The sequence below is a fragment of the Nycticebus coucang genome, chromosome 6, assembly GCF_027406575.1.
Source record: "Nycticebus coucang isolate mNycCou1 chromosome 6, mNycCou1.pri, whole genome shotgun sequence".
Taxonomy (NCBI): domain Eukaryota; kingdom Metazoa; phylum Chordata; class Mammalia; order Primates; family Lorisidae; genus Nycticebus; species Nycticebus coucang.
The window spans coordinates 54,515,217-54,539,171 of NC_069785.1; the positions used below are offsets into that span (position 1 = coordinate 54,515,217).

The 23,955-nt window shown below is 40.7% G+C and overlaps 2 protein-coding genes across 4 annotated transcripts; one reads left to right on the forward strand and one right to left on the reverse strand.

Moving 5' to 3' along the window:
* Nucleotides 1-260: 260 nt before the first annotated feature.
* ARPP19 (cAMP regulated phosphoprotein 19) lies at nt 261-23,469 on the reverse strand. Of its 3 annotated transcripts, XM_053595140.1 has the most exons (4): nt 23,351-23,469; nt 23,067-23,121; nt 7,558-7,680; nt 261-1,172 (listed from the first exon to the last, which is right to left on the reverse strand). In XM_053595140.1, the coding sequence occupies exons 2-4, from the start codon at nt 23,109-23,111 to the stop codon at nt 1,002-1,004; spliced, it is 339 nt and encodes a 112-aa protein (XP_053451115.1). In that variant the 5' UTR covers nt 23,112-23,121; nt 23,351-23,469; the 3' UTR covers nt 261-1,001. The 3 variants fall into 3 exon arrangements, with proteins under 3 accessions (XP_053451115.1, XP_053451116.1, XP_053451114.1); XM_053595141.1 differs by lacking the exon at nt 23,067-23,121 and having other exon boundaries at nt 23,351-23,433; XM_053595139.1 differs by lacking the exon at nt 23,351-23,469 and having other exon boundaries at nt 23,067-23,298.
* Nucleotides 16,034-17,693, forward strand: LOC128587675 (nuclear cap-binding protein subunit 2-like). The gene is made up of 2 exons (XM_053594052.1): nt 16,034-16,142; nt 16,302-17,693. The coding sequence occupies exons 1-2, from the start codon at nt 16,034-16,036 to the stop codon at nt 16,493-16,495; spliced, it is 303 nt and encodes a 100-aa protein (XP_053450027.1). The 3' UTR covers nt 16,496-17,693.
* Nucleotides 23,470-23,955: the final 486 nt, after the last annotated feature.

A 23,955-nucleotide genomic window follows, 5' to 3' on the forward strand; every position in this document is an offset into this window, starting at 1 on the left:
TCCACAAGGCCACTGAATGTCATGAATACCAGTAACATATGAAAAGCTTAAGTCTATGGCAGACTGAACAAAGATTTCGGTTTGGTATTCTCTAAGCCTGAAATTGTAATCTGTTCTTATGATACAAAAGCTGTAATGACATACAGAGTTTTGTGTAGGAACTCTTGTGCTTCTGGTTGGCACATTTACTTTTTCTTTTTAATGGCCCATGTGATAGTATACATTTACTTGTTAATGTGTGAAATTAATACAGACATTTGTGAGAGGTTGTGCAAAACTATTGTATTTACAAAAATGGCACAAAAGTGAATTCAACAGTCGATGCACATGCACACTTCATTCACATCCTCAACAAAAGGTATTCTAAAACTACAGAACCGAGTAAGGATACTAGCTTCATGGGGAGCTGTTAAGCACTAGAGTCACATAAGTTACACCGAGAGGGCAAATATTGCCCAAGTAAAATGCTACTGTTAAAGCTGAAACAGGTTTAAGGCCATTCAAGTTCAAGCACAGAGATACAAATCTTTCAGAGCCCCATCTATTTGTGTTTGAAATATGTAATCTTCTTCCAAACTTGTGGTCTTAAACTTCTGTTTTACAAATCCAAAAGGTAAATACAGAAGAAATCAATACAACAGAAATTATATTAAATAAGAGTAACATACAAAGCTATAATTAAGATGAAGTAATTAAAGCCAAAACATTAAAACTGTTAAACTTGCTTGTTGCAACCAGCTCTACACTAGTAGTTAGGTAATATATACAATTATTTTCAAGTAGATTACTTATGTTGCTCTAACATGTCCTTTTCATCAGTGCCACTGTTAAACTAATCACTCTACACGCGTAATATTCCCTTACAATAGCAGCACACACTACTGCTACCTGCAAAGCTTTCAGTTTCAAACGACTTAGTGAAAGGAAATAAAAAGAGGGTAAGTAACATAATAAGGAGAAATAATGGGAATTAGAGTATTCATGCAGTTCAGCTCTTTTAATCAGCCAGCCAGCTTGCTAGCAACAAGGGATGGTTTCCGTTGAGGAAGGTCCTGTGGAGTGGGAATGTGGTCACCAGTGACCTCCGTCTTATCTGGGGCTGCGGCAGGAAGTTGCTTGTTCTTCATTTTTGCTTTTGCCATGTTGTAATCTCCAGAATCAAAATATTTTTGCTACAAAAAATAAAAAAGAATTCAGATTATAGTTGAAAAGCTTTCATATGCAACTACACTGATTTAACATGGAGATGTGACTCTATACCAGCGGTTTTCAACCTATGGGTTGAGACCCACAGGAACTGTATTAAAGGGCTGCGGCATTAGGAAGGTCAAGAACCACTGATCTATAATGTAAGCATTAAGTTGGTCTAAAAAATTTAAACAGGATACTCTGGGAGGCTGAGGCAGGAGGACTGCTTGAGCTAAGACTCTGTCTCTACAATAGCCTGGGGCAATGGTGTGTGCCAACAGTCTCAGCTACCCAGGAGGCTGAGGCAGGAGTATCACAGGAGTTTAAGGCTGCTGTGAGCTATGATGACACCACTGTGAGCTATGAATACCACTGCATTCTACCCAGGGTAACAGAGTGAGATTCTGCGCCCCCCCCCCCCCCCCAAAATTTTTTTTTGTTGTTGTTGTTGTTGTTTTTTTTTTTGTAGAGACAGAGTCTCTCTTTATGGCCCTCGGTAGAGTGCCGTGGCATCACACAGCTCACAGCAACCTCCAACTCCTGGGCTTAAGCGATTCTCCTGCCTCAGCCTCCCGAGTAGCTGGGACTACAGGCAAAAAAAAAAATTTTTTTAAAGAAAAATATTAATTAAAGGAAATAGCTGTGTCTTTATAGAGAGGTCTTGCATAAGTTAAAAACTGAAATCAGGTAAGGACCTCCTCTTTAGGCTTTCTTGAACCACTCTAGTACAACATATAGAATTGTCAAGACTGATATCAGCTATTTGGAAATAAAAGGTCCTGGACTCAAAGTAAAATAAAAACCTTTGATTTACTAACAGAACCACCTAGTCAAACTCTTCTTAAATAAACTTGTAAATAAAACACATAATTTATTGACTTACATTTAGGATATGCCATCCAACTCCAATCAACCTTACAGTTATTAAAACTATTATTTATAGTTTCTAGTACCACCATCTAGGGCAAGCTTTTCTCCAAGAATTTAAATCATATTTATTTAAACTACAGTAGTACACTAAAATAAAAATTAACGTAAAAACATAATTGTTAGATAATGGAAGAAATACTTGTGCTTTCAGTAGAAATTATCATCACTTAAGACACTGAGTAAGTACAATTATTGCTCTTTTCAGTTGGCCTAATCATTAAAATATAAATGATGAGCTCTATAGTTGAAAACAGAGGAGTACGCCTGAGTTCTCACACTCATCATGCTGAGCCCACCTTTATACAGCGGCTGCTACACGAGGCACTGTGTGAGAGCTGGATGCAGATACAAAGATGGACAACAGTCAAGTAAAGCCACCAGTCTACTACTGTCTGAAGTAGACAGGTGCTATAAATATAAAGCAGGGGGATTAATTTAACCTCAGTCTGGAGTAGCCAGAAAGACATAAACCAAGTATGAAATGGGAGCCTAGACAAAGGTAAAGGGGGAAAATATATAAATATTCTCTTAAGACTGCAAAGATACCTCCTAGGGTAAAAATAAATAGCTGGGAACTTAGCTATTTATTTTTATTTTATTTTATTTTATTTTTGTAGAGACAGAGTCTCACTTTATGGCCCTCGGTAGAGTGCCGTGGCCTCACACGGCTCACAGCAACCTCCAACTCCTGGGCTCAAGCGATTCTCTTGCCTCAGCCTCCCGAGCAGCTGGGACTACAGGCGCCCGCCACAACGCCCGGCTATAGCTATTTATTTTTAAATAGCTTAGTGAAAGATTGTTGAATGGCCCCCAGAAAAAAAGATCTCTCAGCTGCCTCCCTCTGGGGACTATTCTTTGATAAGCCAGATCTGGCCTATGGCTAAGGGTCTAAAGTTAGAAATTGCTTTCCATCTGTCACTGTACACATACCATACAGGTTAGGAATAAGAAAACTTGGGCCAGACTCTTCTCAATCTTGCTGCAGCTTCACTTCTACACATTTTTAAATGAGCAGAGAGAAAGAAACTCAAAATTTTTGAAGCACTGTATCAAAGAACTGCTCTGGCCCAGGTGTGGTAGCTCACACCTGTAATCACAGCTCTTTGGGAGACCAAGGTAGGATGACTGCCTGAAGCCAGGAGGTCAAAACCAACCTAGGTAACACAGTAAGACACCATCTCTCCAAAAATAAAGTACCTGGGCACATTGGTTCTCAGAAGACTCAGGAGGATCACCTGAACCTAGTATGATCTTGAAGCTGCAGTGAGCTATGACCCTAAGCCATCACCTAAAGTGACAATGTTTAACTTTAAAGTCGTGTTTCTTAAAATTGGCTCCTGGTATTTCTTCAGACTCCAAAAATATGAAAAAAACATAGGCTAGACTGCTTCTTGATACCCCTCCCAGCTCTAACAGTCTATGTAGTTCACTGTTGAAGCCTAATGTTAACCTTGCAATAACATTACAATAACACAGAAAGGAACCTAATAGAATAATGGTATCAAATCCAACCCTCTCCAATTAAGAAACTGTTTAAAGATGTTAAGGTTACTTGCCAAGCTTGCTAGCTAGTAACAGAGAAAAACTAAGACCCAGAAGTCCCTGAGCCAGACTTAAAAAAAAAAATAAAATAAAATCTTACTTCCCTGATATTAAAGAACTTATTCATTGACATTCTGGTATTATATATAATCATTCAAGAGCTCATTTCTCCAGCTACTCGGGAGGCTGAGGCAAGAGAACTGTCTAAGCCCAGGAGTTGGAGAATACTGTGAGCTGTGTGACGCCACGGCACTCTACCAAAGGTGATAAAGTGAGACTCTGTCTCTAGAAAAGAAAAAAAAAGAACTCACTTCTCAGCCTAAGCCAGAGCTCTAAAAATAGCCGGGCATTGTGGTGGGGCCTATAGTACCAGCTTGGGAAGCTGAGGCAAGAGAACTACATTAAGCCCAAGAGTTGGAGGTTGCTGTAAGCTGTGATGCCATGGCACTCTACCGAGGACATCAAAGACTCTATCTCAAAAAACACAAAAAAATTGAGCTCACTTCTCAAATTCTATATAATCAATTCTTGTTTCAATTGGTATGTTCTTCATTCTCAATTACTTATTTAATAAATTTATTTTTTTGGAGACAGAGTCTCACTATGTTGCCCTCACTAGAGTGCCCTGGCATCACAGCAAACTCAAACTCTTGGACTTAGGCGATTCTCTTGCCTCAGCCTCCAAACTAGCTGGGACTACAGGTACCTGCCACAATGCCTGGCTATTTTTTGTTGCAGTTGTCATTGTTGTTTAGCTGGCCCAGGCCAGATTCAAACCCACCAACCTCGGTGTATGTGGCTGGCACCATAACCACTGTGCTATAGGCACCGAGCCCATTCTCAATTATTTATATCTATAACATCAATTTAAAAATATAACTGTTTGGGCGGCGCCTATGGCTCATATGCCAGAGGTGGCAGGTTCAAGCCCAGCTGTCACCAAAAACTGCAAAACAAACAAACTGTATATTGGCTCGGCGCCTCTGTGGTTCAAGCAGCTAAGGCACCAGCCACATACACCTGAGCTGGCGGGTTCAAATCCAGCCCTGGCCTGCCAAACAACAATGATGGCTGCAACCAAAAAATAGCTGGGCGTTGTGGCGGGCACCTGTAGTTCCAGCTACTTGGGAGGAAGAGGCAAGAGAATTGCTTGAGCCCAGGAGCTGGAGGTTGCTGTGAGCCGTGATGCCACAGCACTCTACCCGGGGTGACAGCTTGAGGCAGTGTCTCAAAAAAGGAAAAAAAAAAAAGAACCAATTGTGGGCAGCACCTATGGCTCAGTGGGCAGGACACCGGCCCCATATACCGAGAGTGGAGGGTTCAAACCCAGTTAGGCGTTATGGTGGGCACATGTAGTCCCAGCTACTGGGGAGGCTGAGGCAAGGGAATAGCCTAAGCCCAAGAGTTCGAGGCTGCTGTAAGGTGTGTGATGCCACGGCACTCTACCTTGGGTGATAAAGTGAAATTCCGTCTCTACAAAAAAAAAAAAATAACTGTATAAATTCAGACTTGAAGACACTTAAAACGTCATAAATAGTTGAAAGCTAAAAGAAAATTAGAACAGCCTCAAAGTGGAAGGAAAGCTTATTAGCCTGAAATATGCTGGAGATTACCAAAGGAAACATTTCCTAAACATGTAATCAATCAAATCCTAAATCCAAATAGTCAAAGATTATATGATAGTGAAGATTATATGATATTTTCATAACTAGAAACACACCTGATAGGTTTGTTTTATAATGAGACTTGGTACGTGTACATTCCACGTAGCTAGATGCATAATGAACACAGTTCTCATTCCACTTTTCTATTCATACTGTGTTATCATCTTAATAATATTTTATAATAACCAACTGAATACTCCATTTTGTTAACTTACTATAATTTATTTGACCATTTTCCTGCTTTGGATAATGGCAATAATTCTATTAAAGCAACAAGAAGTATTTTCAAACCCAAGGATTCTTTTTCCTTATATTGCATTAAACACTTTAGATTAATTCATAAGAGATTATTCATTCGAAGAACATAAATATTTTCATAAATCTTGATCGATACTTCTTTCCAAAATGGCAGTATTAATTTTAAGGTTTTAAACACAACGAAGAGCTTATTAGTTTCACTCAACTTCAACGTTACTTATAGGTATTATTTTAAATAGTTTTCTAATTTATTTGTATATATTATAATTTACATTTCACTTATCATCTGTCTATGTTTCATAATTATATTTCCTCTATTTTATCCAGAGATATCTTAATGGTTTTTCTCTTTTTTTTTTAATGTTTTTTTCTTTTATATTTTAAAGTTCCCTTTTCTGTTCTGTAGGTAGTAACTACCATTTTTATTATAGTTTCCCTACTTGATTATGTTTCATGATATAGGGGGTTTTATATTTTATACATTTGGTATAATTTATCCTCCTCACTCTATTATTTCAAAGCTATGAATGTTATTTTTCTTTTTTTTCGAGCAGCATTTCAAGCTGTTGCCCTGGGTAGAGTGCCATGGAATCATAGCTCACAGTGACCTCCAACTCTTGGGCTCAAAAGTGATCCTCTTACCTCAGTTTTTCTATTTTTTTTTTTTTTAGTAGAGACAGGGTCTCACTCTTGCTCAGGCTGGTCTCAAACTCGTCAGCTCAGGCAATCTACCTGCCTTGGCTTCCCAGAGTGCTAGGATTACAGGCATGAACCACCGAACCCAGCCTGAATGTTATTTTTTCATGTTTAACAACAAACATATATTCTATTTTTTGCCACTTTAAAATTTGTTAAATTCTTTAGAATTTGATTCATTTGGGATAACAATCCATATACAACTATAGCTAAAATACACACACGTGTAGCAACATATTTTTGTAAGTAAGCAGCAGGTATCAGCATATTTAAGTATTTAAGAAGAAACATGATTTGGCACCTCAGAGTCAATAAATAATTCTCTTCCATAAATTATATTTCAACCTTCTCTTTATGGCAAATAATTTATGCTTAAGCTAAAGATGGATCTAATTTTTTACATAAAGAAATTATTCTGGAAGGGATTAGGAGGAGAAAAACTTAAGGAACAGGCAGCATTATTTCAATTCATATCTCATGATTGGGAAATAATGGTTATTTAATTCATAAAGATTTTGAAAAAAATGTTTTCAGTATTAAAACTATAATGTAGGGGAGTGGTGGGTCATGGTGTATTACATGCCTCTAGGGGATGGGTCACAATTATAAGAGGGACTTTACCTACCAAATGTAATTAATGTAATCTGGTTCTTTGTACTCTCAATGAATCCCCAACCAAAACAAAACAAAACAAAACAAAAAAAACCCATAATGTATAAATTGTATCAGAGCATCTGTGAAGCATTACATAAAGAAGATTGTAAGCTGTGGTTTTATAAGCAATCATTTCATCTAATCCAAATAAAATATATTTTAGGTCTTTTAATGTTTGAGAATAACCTTTAATATACATAAAAATTTATACATAAGAGCAAAAGGATAAATACCACCTTCAGAACAGTCGTTGCTTTTGGAGAGATGGAGGGAAGGGGTTATATATACACATAGGGTAGGCTTGAATTGTATCTGCAACACTTTCTTTCTCACTAAGATAAAACTGAAGTAAACAAGGCAAAATGTTAACATTAAATCTGGGTGGTAGGTACTGTTATACTATTATCTGCGCTGTTCTACATGCTTCAAATAGTAGAGTTATAGATTCTTATCATGCATATTTACAGAATAAACTGTAAAATACTGGAAAAAACGTATACACACACACACACACACACACACACCCCTGATAAGGCACAGAATGACATATGCACTCACAATCTTTGTTATTAGCATACTTGAGTTCATAGAGATTAAGCATTTGAAGATTATAAATGAAATTTACCCCTTTTTGCAATCGTTTCCTTAAGAAATCTGAACCTCCAGGCTTTTGTCCCAGATGAGGATATCTTGCTTTTAATTTTGCTTCTTCAGCTTTCTCCGGACTGGTCACTTTATCTTCCATTTCCTGAAATAATTTTAAATAAATTACTTTTCTATTACAACTCAGCTATTTAAAATAATTCACCTTTTAATATCTGGATTCTGATCTGAATGCCAAGTAACACGGCATCTGACTAAGAAATCAAGCACAGAAGCCTTTAAAACATCTCTCTCTTGTTTTTCAGATGATCCATGTGATAGCACTATTATAGCTGTGATGCATATGTAACACCCCACACACTGGATAAAAATACCAAGATAGCTCAGCTCTGAAGTCTTGCTTGCCATTTTTTTCCAGTCATGTATAATACATTTATAGTTATTCACCTTCTAAGGAACTCTTTAGTCCTTTGCCTATATTTAGAGAACTATCCTAATACTGCTAAAAGATAAAAGAGCTTTTTGATCTGTTTATTCCAAAGTTATATGATTTGAAGCTCCTTAGATTCTTCACTAGAAATTAACAGCAGCAGGGCGGTGCCTGTGGCTTAGTTGGTAGGGCGCTGGCCCCATATACTGAGGGCAGTGGGTTCAAACCCGGCCCCAGCTGAACTGCAACCATAAAATAGCCGGGGGTTGTGGCAGGTGCCTGTAGTCCCAGCTACTTGGGAGGCTGAGGCAAGAGAATTGCTTAGGCCCAGGAGTTGGAGGTTGCTGTGAGCTGTGTGATGCCATGGTACTCTACCAAGGGCCATGAAGTGAGACTCTGTCTCTACAAAAAAAAAAAAAAAAAGAAATTAACAGCAGCCTATCTATCAGCACATTTTCCTTGAATAAATTAATACAGATGACTGGTATTTGTAAAGGAGAAAAACATCTTTATATTCACATCTACATATCATTGCCTAATTTCCCATGTTATTATAAACTCTCTTCACGTCAAAGATCTCATTCATATGTATGTAAGAGTCTTGCTTTGTCACCCATGCTGGAAGTATAGTGGTGCAATCATTGCTCACTGCAACCTTGAACTCTTGGGCTCAAGGTAAGATCCCATTTTTTAATGTATCAAAAACCTGCTTTCTAAATTCTTCAGACTGTTCACTTTTAACAACATTCTTTAGTTTACTTTCTTTCAAACTGTAACACTATATAGAGAAATGTTCATCACTTCCTAGCAAGTATAGGAGAAAAATGAATGAATTAAGAAAAACAAAGCTGCTCTAAAATGGGCAGCCAGGACAGCTGGCAAGGCCCACTTTCTAGCTAATTGTATTCATTTCTGCACACCAGACTGACAAAAATCATGTGTCTCTGAGTATCTTGATTTTTCCAGGTATTTATGACTACACAGTCAACAAGCAGGAATGTCAAATCCATAAATGTCAAATTTACTATTCTTGTATACCAAGTAAATCATTTATCTTTCTAGGAATTGAAAAAACTTCATAAAATTTTTGAATATATTTTCCTTGAAATTATAACTATATATGTTTTATAATCAGCTTTATTCACTTCATATATTACTGATACTTCATTTTGAACAGCTTTTTCATATGTTGAGGACTGGAGGATTATAAGAAAAAACTGCTGTCAAATACACATAATTTGTTCTCTTTTTTTTTTTTTTTTTGTAGAGACAGGGTCTCACTTTATGGCCCTCGGTAGAGTGCCGTAGCCTCACACAGCTCACAGCAACCTCCAACTCCTGGGCTTAAGCGATTCTCTTGCCTCAGCCTCCCGAGTAGCTGGGACTACAGGCGCCCGCCATAGCGCCCGGTTATTTTTTGGTTGCAGTTTGCCCGGGGCCCGGGTTTGAACCCGTCACCCTCGGTATATGGGGGGCCAGCGCCTTACCGACTGAGCCACAGGCACCGCCCCATAATTTGTTTTCTATGAGGCCACCATGTGCATCCTCCCTTTTTGCTTTACAGGTTCTACTTTTCTCTTTTATTCTGCAGTTTCAAAATATCTATGTTGATTTTCAGTCTCTTTACAGTGATCACATCACTTACTTACCTGATGTACACAAAATTCAACTATGTGTGCTCAGCCAGAAAAAAGAGAATTTAAATAGCAGGGGTGACTTGGCCAGTCATTCCACTCAAAAGGGATACACCCCAGAGAAAGATCAAAAGTTGAGATATGTGACGCAGTTCTGCCATTCCCGTGTTGTTCTCTATCCCTGGGTATCTTTCAGACTGTAAGCTTAAAGTGTGTTTATCACTGTAGTGTTTAAAAACCTCAGCCCTACAACACACGCCTATTACCTCAGCTGGCACTCAACTGAAGAATCACCATAGCTATCTGTGCAAATGCTGGACCTAAAAGTTACTTAAATGCCCTAATGAGAATTGATGGGGCAATCTCCAATATGATTATGTCTTGTCTTCTTTAGGATGTTTTCAAGAGTAATTTTAGTTATATGTGATCTTCTATGACACTACCTTTACAACCTAACCCCACGTAAGACTTGACTACACTGTACTCATCACAAAAGCCTGAGAAATAATATAAATTCAAGGTTCCAGTTTAGTGTAGGAAGGTGGGCTAGGTCACTGCATAGCTTCCCTGTGGCTCACCCTTCACTGCAGACATCTGTACTCTGTAGGTGTTCCGAATGCTTGCTGCAACTTATAGGTAGAATCGGAAGAAACCACTCTTGGGCTTCCCTGGATGATTGGTTCTAAATGATTCTCGGTGAAAAGGACTTCAAGCTGATTGCTGTCCATCAGTCCCCACATCTTCCAAAGGGTGTTAATGGAGGCCTGTATTTCCACTGAAACAATTCAGCTTTCCTCGACCTTGGAAATCAGAGCTGTCTACCTCCTTTGCAGAAACACTTCTCTAAAAGAGATTCCTTAAAATTCTGGGGATGTAGCAACTTTTCCCTGGTTTTCAGTGTTTCTGTTGTTTCTATTTGACATAAATGGAAAAAGTTGTACACAATTCTGGCACTCCCTTACTTTCTTAATATAGAATACATTTATAGGTACATTTATATATATTAAGCATGCTCAATGAAATTAACAGCTTACTGTTTTGAACAAAAAGCACTTAACATCTGAAAATGTCATTTAGCTTTAGAATGGATTTATAAATATATCCTACAAAAACAAAACAACTCCTGAGATTTCTTGCCAAATACATAGCACAACAGCAACGTCCCTGGCTAGTTGCAATTTCCTAGTCAGATTCAGAATTTCAATTGCATTTAACAATAAGATAATATGACCTAAGCTAAATTTTTTTTTTTTTTTTTTTTTTTTTATTTTTGGCCGGGGCTGGGCCCGAACCCGCCACCTCCGGCATATGGGACCGGCGCCCTACCCGTTGAGCCACAGGCGCCGCCCCCTAAGCTAAATTTTTAAATGTGGTAGAGATCATCATCAAGATTTCCACGATACTTTTCGTGAATCCTGTAGACATTTTTAACCTTCTGCAGATGTAGATAGTTCTCGGGCCTTACATAAGCAAGTTCAAATGCTTGCAGATTCAATAACATTCTGACATAGTGAGTTCCTATTAGGTTCTGCCAATGACATCAACACCACTGCAACTCATGGGGAAGGGAATCCACTCTGCTCCTGGTGATGGTGTCAACAAGAGTAGACAGATGGGCGGCGCCTGTGGCTCAGTGAGTAGGGCGCCGGCCCCATATGCCGAGGGTGGCGGGTTCAAACCCAGCCCCGGCCAAATTGCAACAAAAAAAAAAAAATAGCCGGGCGTTGTGGCGGGCGCCTGTAGTCCCAGCTGCTCGGGAGGCTGAGGCAAGAGAATCGCGTAAGCTCAAGAGTTAGAGGTTGCTGTGAGCTGTGTGATGCCACGGCACTCTACCTGAGGGCGGTATGTGAGACTCTGTCTCTACAAAAAAAAGAAAAAAAAAAAAAAAAAAAAAAAAAAAAGAGTAGACAGATGTAGTCCCTGTGAGCTCCTACAGGGGGACATCTAGCAGATAATCAGGGACTAACAGCAGCTATCAGTGGGAACAGAAGACGGTGAGCTCAGGACAGTACTCCTGCAGGGTAAAGGCTTTCTGCAATCTATCTCACTTTATCACCCCCTTTTGTTACATTATCCCTTTGAATAATTTGTAACCTAATTCCCTAAATCATATTGCTTTCTATTTAAAACATGCAAAGTGGTTTCCGTTCCTGTCTCCTGATAGGATATTGATAAAATCAGGTAAAATAAACAATTTATCCATATAAGTTATGTTCAATGCAAAACAGGGCAAAGAATTCAACATGACTAAGTTTCTGGACATCAAAAGAATCCCAAGGCTGGGGGTGTCTATAGCTCAGTGGTTATGGTGCCGGCCACATGTTCCGGGGCTGGTGGTTTCAAACCCAGCCCAGGCCTGCTAAACAACAAAAATGGTCCAGCATTGTGGCCAGCTATCTGTGGTCCCAGCTACTTGGGAGGCTGAGGGAAGAGGATCGCTTGAGCCCAAGAGTCTGCGGTTGCTGTGAGCTGACACAACAACACTCTACCGAGGGTGACAAAGTAAGACTCTGTCTCAAAAAAAAAAAAATCCCTAATCATTTACTTCAGCAAGAATGAAAACAAATCCCAAGGTTTGAGATAATGAGGAAATAACAAAGAAATTGGTATATATGCAGGTTTACTGACAAGCAAAATATTCTAATTTTAATGTCTTTATTATGTGGGGTTAAAAAAAGAACAGAACAGGGCGGCGCCCATGGCTCAGTCGGTAGGGCACCGGCCCCATGTACTGAGGGTGGCGGGTTCAAGCCCAGCCCCAGCCAAACTGCAACCAAAAAAATAGCTGGGCGTTGTGGCAGGCACCTGTGGTCCCAGCTGCTTGGGAGGCTGAGGCAGGAGAATCGCTTGAGCCCAGGAGTTGGAGGTTGCTGTGAGCTGTGTGGGGCCACGGTACTCTACCGAGGGCCACAAAGTGAGACTCTGTCTCTACAAAAAAAAAAAAAAAAGAACAGAACAAAACAAAAATACTACATAACAGCACAGCATTTTTAGTTTAAGTTTTCTATGGTCCTATATAATTTTTTTTATTTTTTATTTTTTTTTATTTTTGGCCGGGGCTGGGCTTGAACCCGCCACCTCCGGCATATGGGACCGGCGCCCTACCCGTTGAGCCACAGGCGCCGCCCAAGGTCCTATATAATTTTTTAAAAAGGTTTATAACATTGGGCAGCACCTGTGGCTCAGTGAGCAGGGCGCCGGCCCCATATGCCCAGGGTGGTGGGTTCAAACCCAGCCCCGGCCAAACTGCAACAAAAAATAGCCGGGCATTGTGGCGGGCGCCTGTAGTCCCAGCTACTCGGGAGACTGAGGCAGGAGAATCGCCTTAGCCCAGGAGTTGGAGGTTGCTGTGAGCTGTGTGAGGCCACAGCACTCTACCAAGGGCAATAAAGTAAAACTGTCTCTACAAAAAAAAAAAAAGGTTTATAACATTAATTATACATTTTGTTTAGTTTAGATGCATAATAAAATTTCAAGGAGAAGGAATTAAATAACAGGAACAAAGTATACAACCTACAAACTAACAGTGGGGATAAATTGGAAAAAGAAATGCAATCCAAGAATGGGAGGGGAAATAAAAAAGGAAATTTAAAAAGGCAAAAAAACAAAGATAGGAGAGACTAATCCCAATATGTTGATAACCCTAACAACCATAAGTGAACTACTTTAAGTAGACAGTCCATTTTTAATCCAACAGCTAGATTACAAAAAAAAAAAGAAAGAAAAAAAAATCAGCCACTTCTACCCGAGTTAAAAAATAATTCTAAAAACATAAGGACACAGGTTGAAAGTAAACGTGTGGGGAGGAGAATGACAAACCAAGACAAATTCTAACCAAAATGGAGTTAATGCACCTACATTAATATCCAGTAACACAGACAAAAAGTATTTCAAGAGGCAGAGAATCTAAGTATTTATGCCTCTAACAAATAGCCTCCAAATATATTAAGCTGGCAGAACTACAGGGAACAACTGACAAGTCCACTACCATAGAATTCAACACACTTTCTTCAACTATTGATAGCTGAACAAGATACAGTCAAGATACTCGACTATTTATAGATTTATTTATTTATATTTTTTTGAGACAGAGTCTCACTACGCCAACCTCGGTAGAATGCTGTGGCGTTACAGCTCATAGCAACCTCCAACTCTTGGGCTTGGGCTTAAGCGATTCTCTTGCCTCAGCCTCCCAACTAGCTGGGACTACAGGAGCCTGTCACAACTCCCGGCTATTTTCTTGTTGCAGTTGTCATTGTTGTTTAGCTGGTTCGAATCCACTAGCCTCGGTGCATGTGCACGTGGCTGGCACCGTAACCACTGTGCTACGGGCGCCGAACTGATACTTGACTTTTTAATTCTGCACCCAACAATTGGGAAATGTATACTTTTCTCAAGCACTATGAGAAGAATTGACTAAACTAGGCCATAAAGCAAGTCTTTTTTTTTTTTTTGAGACAGAGTCTCACTTTGTTGTCCTCGGTAGCGTGCCCTGGCATCATAGTTCACAGCAACCTCAAACTCTTGGGCTCAAGCGATCCTCCTGCCTTAGTCTCCTGAGCAGAAAGCCAATCTTAACTATTTTTATCCAGACCACCATCTATGACTGCAATTCATTAGGTTCAAGTAAATAACAATTTAAAAAAATCACACATCTCTAACATTTGAAAATTAAAGATACCCACAGTGGTGGGGAACCTGCAGCCTGAAGGACGCATGTAGCCTTCTAGGTCTGTAAGTGTTGTCTCTGACTGAATAGAAATTTTATAGAACACATCCTTTTATTAAAAGGGGTACAATAGAGAAAGATGAAGATTCTCTTGGTCTCCACTGGTCCTTATAAAAGAACAGCGTTGAAATCAGAAAGCCACAGGTTCCCCACTCTGAGATGGAGGAAATGACAAGCTTAATTCAAATCTGCTTTTGGCTTTTAAAATTTTACTCTGCCACAAGCCTTTGTGTTATACAGCAATTTTATATTACATTTTAGAACTAGATGCTGGAATGTAAGTGGATTTATTTAGCTAAGTGGTTTCTATGCTGTTAACATAGGGAGGGAGGATAGAAACATCATCCGAATTCTGAATTTTGGGCTATTGGCTCCAAATTGAGAAAGCATAAACTCAGGTTATTATAACAGAGATAGATGCTCATGATATATCTAAAACAAAAACCCAAAACCTTAAAAACAGTATTTTATTTTTGAGAAAGAGTCTCACTCTGTTGCTCTCCGGAGAGTGCCATGGTGTCATAGCTCACAGCAACCTCACACTCAGGCTCAAGAGATCCTCTTGCCTCTCAAGTAGCTGGGACTACAAGTGCCCAGCACAAAGCCTGGCTATTTTTAGAGATAGGGTCTTGCTCTTGCTCAGGCTGGTCTTGAACTCTGGGGCTCAATCAATGCACCTCGGCCTCCCAGAGTACTAGTATTACAGGCGTGAGCCTCAGAGCCTGGCCCAAGAACAGTATTTTAAATAATAGCTATTCTATTGACAAGTACATAAAGTCCCCCTCCAAGTATCTTCTTTGTCTGGGCTATACCCAGCGGAGAGCTTAACAATTATCTATTACAGGCATGTGCATTTTTGTGACTTATACTACTGAAATACATTAGAAATCCTTTCCATAAGTAGGTAAGGTATAAGTTATAAATATATGCATATACACATAAAAATGACATTCAAATAATTAAGAATTAATTTGTAGTCTATTACGGACTGATAATTATGTCTGAACGATTAGACACTTTTCAGCCTTCAGCATAGAACAGAGCAACATCAACAATAAAAATCTGGGCAGTGCCTATGGCTCTGAGTAGGGTGCCGGCCCTATATACCCAGGCTGGTGGGTACGAACACGGCTCCAGCCACACTACTACAAAAAATAACTGGGTGTTATGATGGGTGTCTGTAGTCCCATCTACTCGGGAGGCTGAGGCAAGATAATCACCTAAGCCCGGGTGTTGGAGGTTGCTGTGAGCTCTGATGCTACAGCACTCTACCAAGGGCACTCTACACCAGACCTAGTGGGTTCGAATCCAGCCCTGGCCTGCCAAACAATGACAACTACAACCAAAAATTAGCCAGGCGTTGTGGCAGGCACCTGTAGTCCCAACTACTTAGGAGGCGGAGGCAAAAGAATGGCTTGAGCCCAGGAGTTGGAGGTTGCTGTGAGCTGTGATGTCACAGTCTCTATGGAGGGCGACAGCTTGAGGCTCTGTCTTAAAAATAAATAAATAAATAAATAAAATAGCTAAGAGAAACAGCTAAGAGACAGAACTTCTCTGAGGTTTACCTCTAGACTGTTAAGAACCAAAGGTTACACACAGATCAAAAGAGCAAGCTATGCTCACTCTGAATAGAAAATAGTCAGGGCCGGCAAAACACCGAGAAACGCTTTGCACTTGTGTCTTTGTGTCGTACCCCATTCTGCTTATGTCCCCAAACCCCAAATGGGGCTCCAGTTCCTGCGGGGGAGGCAGCGAACGGACGCTGGAAGAATTTGGTGACAATGAAGAACAAGAAAAATTACTGAAGAAAAGCTGTACGTTGTATGTTGGAAATCTTTCCTTTTACACAACTGAAGAACAAATCTATGAACTCTTCAGCAAAAGCAGTGACATAAAGAAAATCATCATGGGTCTCGATAAAATGAAAAAAACAGCATGTAGATACTGTTTTGTGGAATACTATTCATGAGCAGATGCAGAAAACGCCATGAGGTACATAAATGGAACTCGTCTGGATGATCGGATCATTCGCACAGATTGGGACACCGGCTTTAAGGAGGGCAGGCAGTACAGACATGGGCGATCTGGGGGCCAGGTACGAGATGAGTATCGGCAAGACTATGACGCTGGAAGAGGCGGCTATGGAAAACTGGCACAAAACCAGTGAGTGGTGAGAGCTCTGAAAAACTCCTTTAGTTTGTTGAATTTGTTGAAGAACATTATCCAAGGTCTTCCAACCAGCTTAGTTTACGAAGCTTTGATCAGTATCTACTGAGCTGGAAGCAAGGACAGAATTCAAAAGAATGCCTTTAATTCTAGTATTAGAATACTGGCCATGTGTCAGGTTACCAGAATGATTTTCTGTGACCAGGTTGAAAACTGTGTTCCCTGGCAACAGATTTGATCTATAATGTTGATTAAAACACTATACTTCTTTTAGGAAGACTGGAGAAATTTAGAAATTTGTTTTACCATGTTTGAGTCTTAAATAGGTTCATGATCTATATTGGGGCCTGTAATTATTGTTTAAGTTTGCATGAGATCAAGTTTAATAAATGGAATTTTGCTATGTTGTATAGCTTTGCTCTAAATTAGGAATAGGTATTTCACACTGAATTTGTTTTCTGTGAATTCTGATCTCTAAAGGAAAACTTAGTAGTCACGGAACCTTCCTAAATAGTTGGTGCAAAAGCTAGCCTTAGACAGTCCCAGAGACACCAAGCTTCCATGCTTTACATATCAGGAAAGTAGGTGCAGGGCTTGAAGAGTATTTACTAAATGCATTTTTTCAAAAAATGTAAATATTATGCCTAAAGCTAAAAATAAATAAGTTTGTAATGTGGAGAACCTCAAATATTCTTAAGGTGGGGGGAGGAGAAATTATCAATAGGAAATGGGATGAAATACCAGAGACACAAGTTACAACACTGCCTTGGCATGATGACAGTTGCTATCAGAGCCATCTGATTTATTCTTTTCACTTTCAGTGATCTTGGGAATGGAGTGGGTTTTAAAAAAGAGTTTGAAGACTGAGAGAATGCTTAACACAACAATCAGAAGCTCCCTGCAGGAGATGTCCATTCTAGCCAATTCTTACACTGAAGTCTGTTTCCTTTCCAAATTGTGCTTACTGAGGTTCAAGCCTTGATAGTGAGCTGATAATCTCCATAGAAAGGGGAGTCTAGAGGATTTATTTTGCATTCACAAGGCAAGAGGTGATTTCTCTCTAATGTTGTGAGCTTATTGCTCATTTAAAAGTGTTAAGTCTAGTATAATTTTCCCTGATGTGGAAAAAAATGTGATTTTTTTTTTTTTTCATTTAGCAACAAAGTCTGAAGCACCTCAGTGTGAACACATTTTGTGTTTGTAGGTTTTCTCACTGAATTCAAACTGGTCATCTGAATTGTTTTAAAGTGCTTAGAAAGAAATTATTTGTAAACATTTAATTTAATGACATAGTGTTCATTTTTTAAACTTCTTTTTACACTGTAGTTTCAATGAATGTATTTTATATTCTTTTGTAGTAAATATAACTCAGATTTCTACAGGCCTGAAAACCACAAACAATGATTCTTCTTTGAATTGTCTTCTGTAACAGGTTTCAATAAAGTTGGACCAACTTAAAAAAAAAAAAAAAAAAAAAAAGTCAGGGCCGGCGCAGTGGCTCACGCCTGTAATCATACCACTCTGGGAGGCCAAGGCAGATGGATTGCCTGAGCTCAGGAGTTCAAGACCAGCCAGAGCAAGAGAGAAACCCTGTTTCTAAAAACAGCCAGGTGTTGTAGCGGGTGCCCGTAGTGTCAGCTACTTGGGAGGCTGAGGCAAGAGAATCGCATGAGCCCAAGAGTTTGAGGTTGCTGTGAACTGTGACACCACAGGGCACTCTACCCAGGGCAACAAAGTGAGACTCTGTCTCAAAAAACAAAAACAAAAACAAAAACAAACTCTTCAGCCTTTTAGTGACTAAAGATTGTGTCAAAACAGCTCCAGAAAAATACCAATAGTAAGTACTATTTTTAAAATACAGAAAAAATAGGAACGTATTTGATAGGCACTCTTTATTGATGATAAATGGAAATATTTACTTTCCTCCCTCCGCCACTCACGAAGGCACCAAATATATCTCCTGACAACAAATATTTTAGTTGAGAATTTATTTATTTATTTTTTTGAGACAGGGTCTTGCTCTGCGGCCTAGGCTAGAGCGCAGTGGTGTCATCATAGTTCATTGCAACTTCAAACTCCTGGACTCAAATGCTCCTCCTGCCTCTGCCTCCCAAGTAGCTGGGACAGGTCCAAGCCACTATGCCTGGTTTATTTCTCTATTTTTTGTAGAGATGTGATCTCACTTTTTTTTTTTTTTTTTTGTAGAGACAAGAGTCTCACTTTACTACCTTCAGTAGAGTGCCATGATGTCACAGGACTCACAGCAACCCCTAGCTCTTGGGCTTCCGCGATTCTCCTGCCTCAGCCTCCCAAGCAGCTGGGATTACAGGCACCCGCCACAATGCCCAGCTATTTTTTGGTTGCAGTTCAGCCGGGGCTGAGGTTTGAACCCGCCACCCTCAGTATATGGGGCCGGCGCCCTACTCACTGAGCCACAGGCTCCACCCGACCAGTCTGAACTCCTGGCCTCAAGCGATCCTTCCATCTTGGCCTCCCAAAGCATCAGCATTACAGGCATAGCCCCTATACCCAGCCTAGTTATCGAGAATGTCTTAATTTGATGAAATTTATAAACTCTAAAAAAGCTTGCTATCAATTGAGATTTGTTTTATAACAAAAAAAAATTTTTTTATAACAAAAATTTTAAAGCCACAACATATATGAAAAAAACATATATATCCCTCTAGTTTCATTCAGATTTCTTAAGTGGGTCTAAGGTAAGGTTTTTATATTACTAGGGTCTATCTCTCTCTCTCTTTTTTTTTAATTAAAGACAGAGTTTTACTTTATCGCCCTCGGTAGAGTGCGGTGTCATCACCGCTCACAGCAACCTCCAACTCCTGGGCTTAGGGGATTCTCTTGCCTCAGCTCCTGAGTAGCTGGGACTATAGGCACCCGCCACAACGCCCGGCTATTTTTTCTTGCAGTTTGGCCAGGGCCAGATTCGAACCCGCCACCCTCAGTATATGGGGCTGGCGCCCTACCACTGAGCCACAGGCACTGCTGTATCTCTCTCTCTCTCTTTTTTTTTAACTCCAATACTCGCAATTCCCATTTGTGTTGGAATAGTACTTTGGCAATGATTTCAACAGAAAAGTTCTAAGGAAAATTGATTTAAACTAAAACTTTCTAAACAACACTAAACACTATGTAGGTACTAGGGGAGAAAAGATATATAAAGCAGGACCCCTAATTAAGTTGTTCACAATGAAATTCTAAAGTCCCCACATGTGTCTTCTCATCCCTAAGTCTAGTGCACATGCCTCTCTTAGTGTTGATAGATCCAGGAGGTCTCTACTAAAAGCTTTTAAATGTTATGTTTTCATTTCCGCACTAATCTAAAAGACAAATATAAGCATATTCTGGGACATGAATCACCATCTCACCTTTAAGTAGGGCTAAGTGACTTCTGTGGTTAAGCTTTCTTTGACAGAGACTCAGAAGACTGCCTCCAACTGGCCAGGATAATGAGAAAAGAATGAAGCTGAATTTAAAATGTAAATTTCTCTATGACCCTAGAGAGTGAAATAACTTCTCACAATTCACTTCATCAGGCGGTGCCTGTGGCTCAGTGAGTAGGGCGCGAGCCCCATATACCGAGGGTGGTGGGTTCAAACCCGGCCCCGGCCGAACTGCAACAAAAAAATAGCTGGGCGTTGTGGCGGGCGCCTGTAGTCCCAGCTACTCGGGAGGCTGAGGCAAGAGAATCGCGTAAGCCCAAGAGCTGGAGGTTGCTGTGAGTCCTGTGACGTCATGGCACTCTACCGAGGGCGGTAAAGTGAGACTCAGTCTCTACAAAAAAAAAGTGAGTCATCACATAGCCTAAGAGAGTGTTAACTTGCCAGACTCAAAAACTTGTACCTTAATATTCTCAATACACTGGAAATTTAGTTTTAGCATAATACCAGCCACACTGAATTTAGACTGGCTTTGGCTGAGCATAGTGGTTCATACCTGTAATCTCTGCCCTTTGGAAGGCCAAGTTGGGAAAATCAGTTGAGGCCAGGAATTTGAGACCAACCAAGCTGGGCAACACATCGGGATCCCCTTCCCACAACTTTACAGAAAAATTTTTTTTTAATTAGCCAGGCGTGGCACACAAATGCAGTACTGAGAGACTGAGGTAGAGCACTTGAATTCAGGAATTCGAAGTTACAATGAACTATGACTGCACAGCCTGGGTGACAGAGCAAGATCTTCTTTCTAAAAATAAATAAATAAAATTTAAAAATTAGACTGGCTTTGAATTTAATTTGTCTTAGCTGTAGAGTGGTATGAAAGTGACAGGATTTATGCTTGTTCGTACATACGTAATAAATATTCCAATAAAAAATATAAGTTGATCTGATTTTCTTCTCTGAACAAGGATGCATACTAACTACTCCAGGTAAAGAAAAATAGTGGACTTAGCTTTTTCTTACTCCATCCAGGGCCAAGCTTTTTACCTTTAATTTTTTTTTTTAAAGACTTTTTTTAAAAGTCTTTAGCCCATTTTTAATTGAAGTTTTTTAATTTCTTTTTTTTTTTTTTGCAGTTTTTGGCTGGGTCTGGGTTTGAACCCACCACCTCTGGCATACGGGGCCGGCACCCTACCCCTTTGAGCCACAAGTGCTGCCCTTTACCTTTAATTTTTTAGACACAATAGGCAACCTACCATGCAACTATAAAGGTATTTTTAGTTGAATACTCTGGCTTTAACTGAAAGGTCAATAGATAATAATCCAATTTTTAGGTTATCTAACCGTTCTCCCAAATAGAAGAAACAGGTGACTTGGCCCACAGGAACACAGAAGTGACTGTGCACATTTTTCTTATGTTTAGGGACAGTATCCATGCCACAGGCACTTAACATCTGCAGCCAATCCTGAATTCAAGAAGGGACATTATATTCCTAACACAGATGGCTGATATTAATGACAGCAGTGAAAACCAAAGGACTCGAAGATTTCTCATTATAGACACTCATTAAAAGAAAATATTCAAGTGATCCTCCATATTGTTAAGAGACATGCTAGGCTGTTCCAAGTAAAAGTATTTACACCCTAGAAATCATCACTTCATACTTTGACAACTTACTAACAAATCTTACCAAAGAAAATTAAATGGTACACTCTTGTGCACCACAAGTCAAAGCTGAGTTTGCTGTGTTTAACGTTCCATAGACATAGGTTTTATTACTTTACTACTTTATAATTAGTTGGTTATTGGTTGAGATTTAGGAACCCAAAAAAGTAATAAACCTTTCAACCACAACAAATATTTTATGATAAATAGGTGATAATTAATACTCATAAGACTGTAATCCTTAAACTATATATAATTTTTTGCTCCTGAAGGCTTTTTTTTCCCTGCAAAATGGGAAAAATATCCAATTGTTTTCTGCGGATATTGACAAATAGTATGATGATCTTGGCCTGTTATTTATACTAGTGCTGTTTTATTTTTCTTCTTCTTTATAAGTAACATCATTAACAGAACTAACTACCTGTTTCAGGAAAAGTTAACATGGTTAAGCACATAAGGAATGGGTTCAGAACACTAATTCAATTTCCTACTGTAATAGAGAACAAAGTGCAACGTTAATCAGGAACCTATACAAAGTCCAAGTATTAGACCAAATCCTATTTATGGTAACACAATCTGATTTTTTTTCTTTCTTTTTTTTTAATTAAACACAATCTGATTTTTTAAGAATAATTGTTGGTTACTATCCATAAACCATTTAGGAAACAAGATACACCAACCTTTCTCATCTCTCAGCCAGCTCCACCTACTCAGGAGGGCAGGGCAGCAGAAATAATTACCATAGAAAGGGCAAACATATCTAGATAAAGACGGAAGCCTTTATATTTGGAATTTAAACCATACTGACATTCCTGGCGTATTCCCCTACCCCAGGAGGACACTACAGATGAGTTTAGAAAATATTCCTATGTTTCCAAGAAAAACCTGCTCAATTAAGTAAAGATTTTAATATTCCAACCTTTTGATTTTTTAGTCAAGTGCCACAAGCTAATCTCATTAGCTAAATCTTTTTGCGATTATTCTGTTTTCGCAGATGAAGGAACTGAAGCCTCAAAACTTTAACTGGCCATAGTTAGAAGGCGCACAAGATGTGGATCTGAAATCCCAAACCAGGTCCCCATCACCGCACAAGCACGAGACGCTGCCCTTGCAGTTGACTGCGCGCCTACAAGTCGTCGCAGTTCTTCAAAGACAGAATCAGAACGTCCTAAGCGAAGTGAAGCTTATCTAAGGGTAAACTGAGGTCCCACGTTTAGGCGCGGAGTCCCGGGAGCTCACATTTATTTTAGAGATTAGGGCCTTTAGAAAAGGCACGTTTCAGGAAAGACGTGGAGAATGTTCTAACTCTCAACTCGTCGACGCTCATCGCCAGAGTTACGCGGGAAGCCCATTCTGGAGTGTTCTGCCCGCAGGCCGAGGCAGAGGACACACGCAGTTCCCACACCAGCTCCGAGGGGCCGGGTCCCGGGCGCGCCCCTCTGCGCGCGGCGGGGACGGGCCGGCGGCCAGGGCCGCAGCAGGCAGGCCCGCTGCCCGCGCACACTCACCTTCTGCTCCTCCGCCGAGGCCGCCTCGGGGACTTCCGCGGACATAGCGCTCCCTCTGCAGACCAGACGCCGGGAAAAGATGCGATTACTGGATGGCTGAGGCCGCCGGGCCACTGCCTCAGGCCCGCCCGCCGCCCTCCCCCGCTCTCCTAGCGATCTCCGGAGCCACCTCCGCCCGCAAAAATGGCCACCGCCTATGACGACATGGAGCCCCGCGACGCCGACCCGCCGCGCCCCGCTCGCCGCGCCCCTGCCGCGCCGCTCCGCGCCGCACCCCTACTCACTTGACCCCGCTCGCCGGCTCTGCGACGGCCAAGCACTTCCTCTTTCCTGCAGCGTGGCGGCTCGCGCCTCACCTCACATCCGCCTGTGGTCTCCAGATGCTTCCTGGGAATTGTAGTTTTTTTTTTTTTTGTAGAGACAGAGTCTCACTTTATGGCCCTCGGTAGAGTGCCGTAGCCTCACACAGTTCACAGCAACCTCCAACTCCTGGGCTTAAGCGATTCTCTTGCCTCAGCCTCCCGAGTAGCTGGGACTACAGGCGCCCACCACAACGCCCGGCTATTTTTTTTTTTGGTTGCAGTTTGGCCGGGGCCGAGTTTGAACCTGCCACCCTCGGTATCTGGGGCCGGCGCCTTACCGACTGAGCCACAGGCGCCGCCCTGGGAATTGTAGTTTTAAAGTGGAGCCGCCCCTACCCGCCCTTCTGCCGATTCTGTCCCCTTCGGCTTGTTCCGGGGCCTTTACTATTTTCCCTTCTCCACCCTCGCCTACTCCCATTCTCCTCCTTGCTCTCCATTCTGCAGCCGCCCAGGCGTGGGGCCTGCAAACCCCCGTGTTGCTCCCCTGTACAGGTCTCTCTTCTGCTTCCCCTACTTAACTCCATTCT

Bases quoted from the DNA above. Each gene is read 5' to 3' on its own strand.
- LOC128587675 (XM_053594052.1), top strand. From the start codon at position 16,034: ATGTCCCCAAACCCCAAATGGGGCTCCAGTTCCTGCGGGGGAGGCAGC. The intron at 16,143-16,301 runs GTACGTTGTATG...ATTCATGAGCAG, and splicing joins AAAATTACTGAAGAAAAGCT to ATGCAGAAAACGCCATGAGG.
- ARPP19 (XM_053595140.1), bottom strand. From the start codon at position 23,111: ATGTCCGCGGAAGTCCCCGAGGCGGCCTCGGCGGAGGAGCAGAAG. The intron at 7,681-23,066 runs GTGAGTGTGCGC...AAATTATTTCAG, and splicing joins CCTCGGCGGAGGAGCAGAAG to GAAATGGAAGATAAAGTGAC. The intron at 1,173-7,557 runs GTAAATTTCATT...TATTTTTTGTAG, and splicing joins GGAAACGATTGCAAAAAGGG to CAAAAATATTTTGATTCTGG.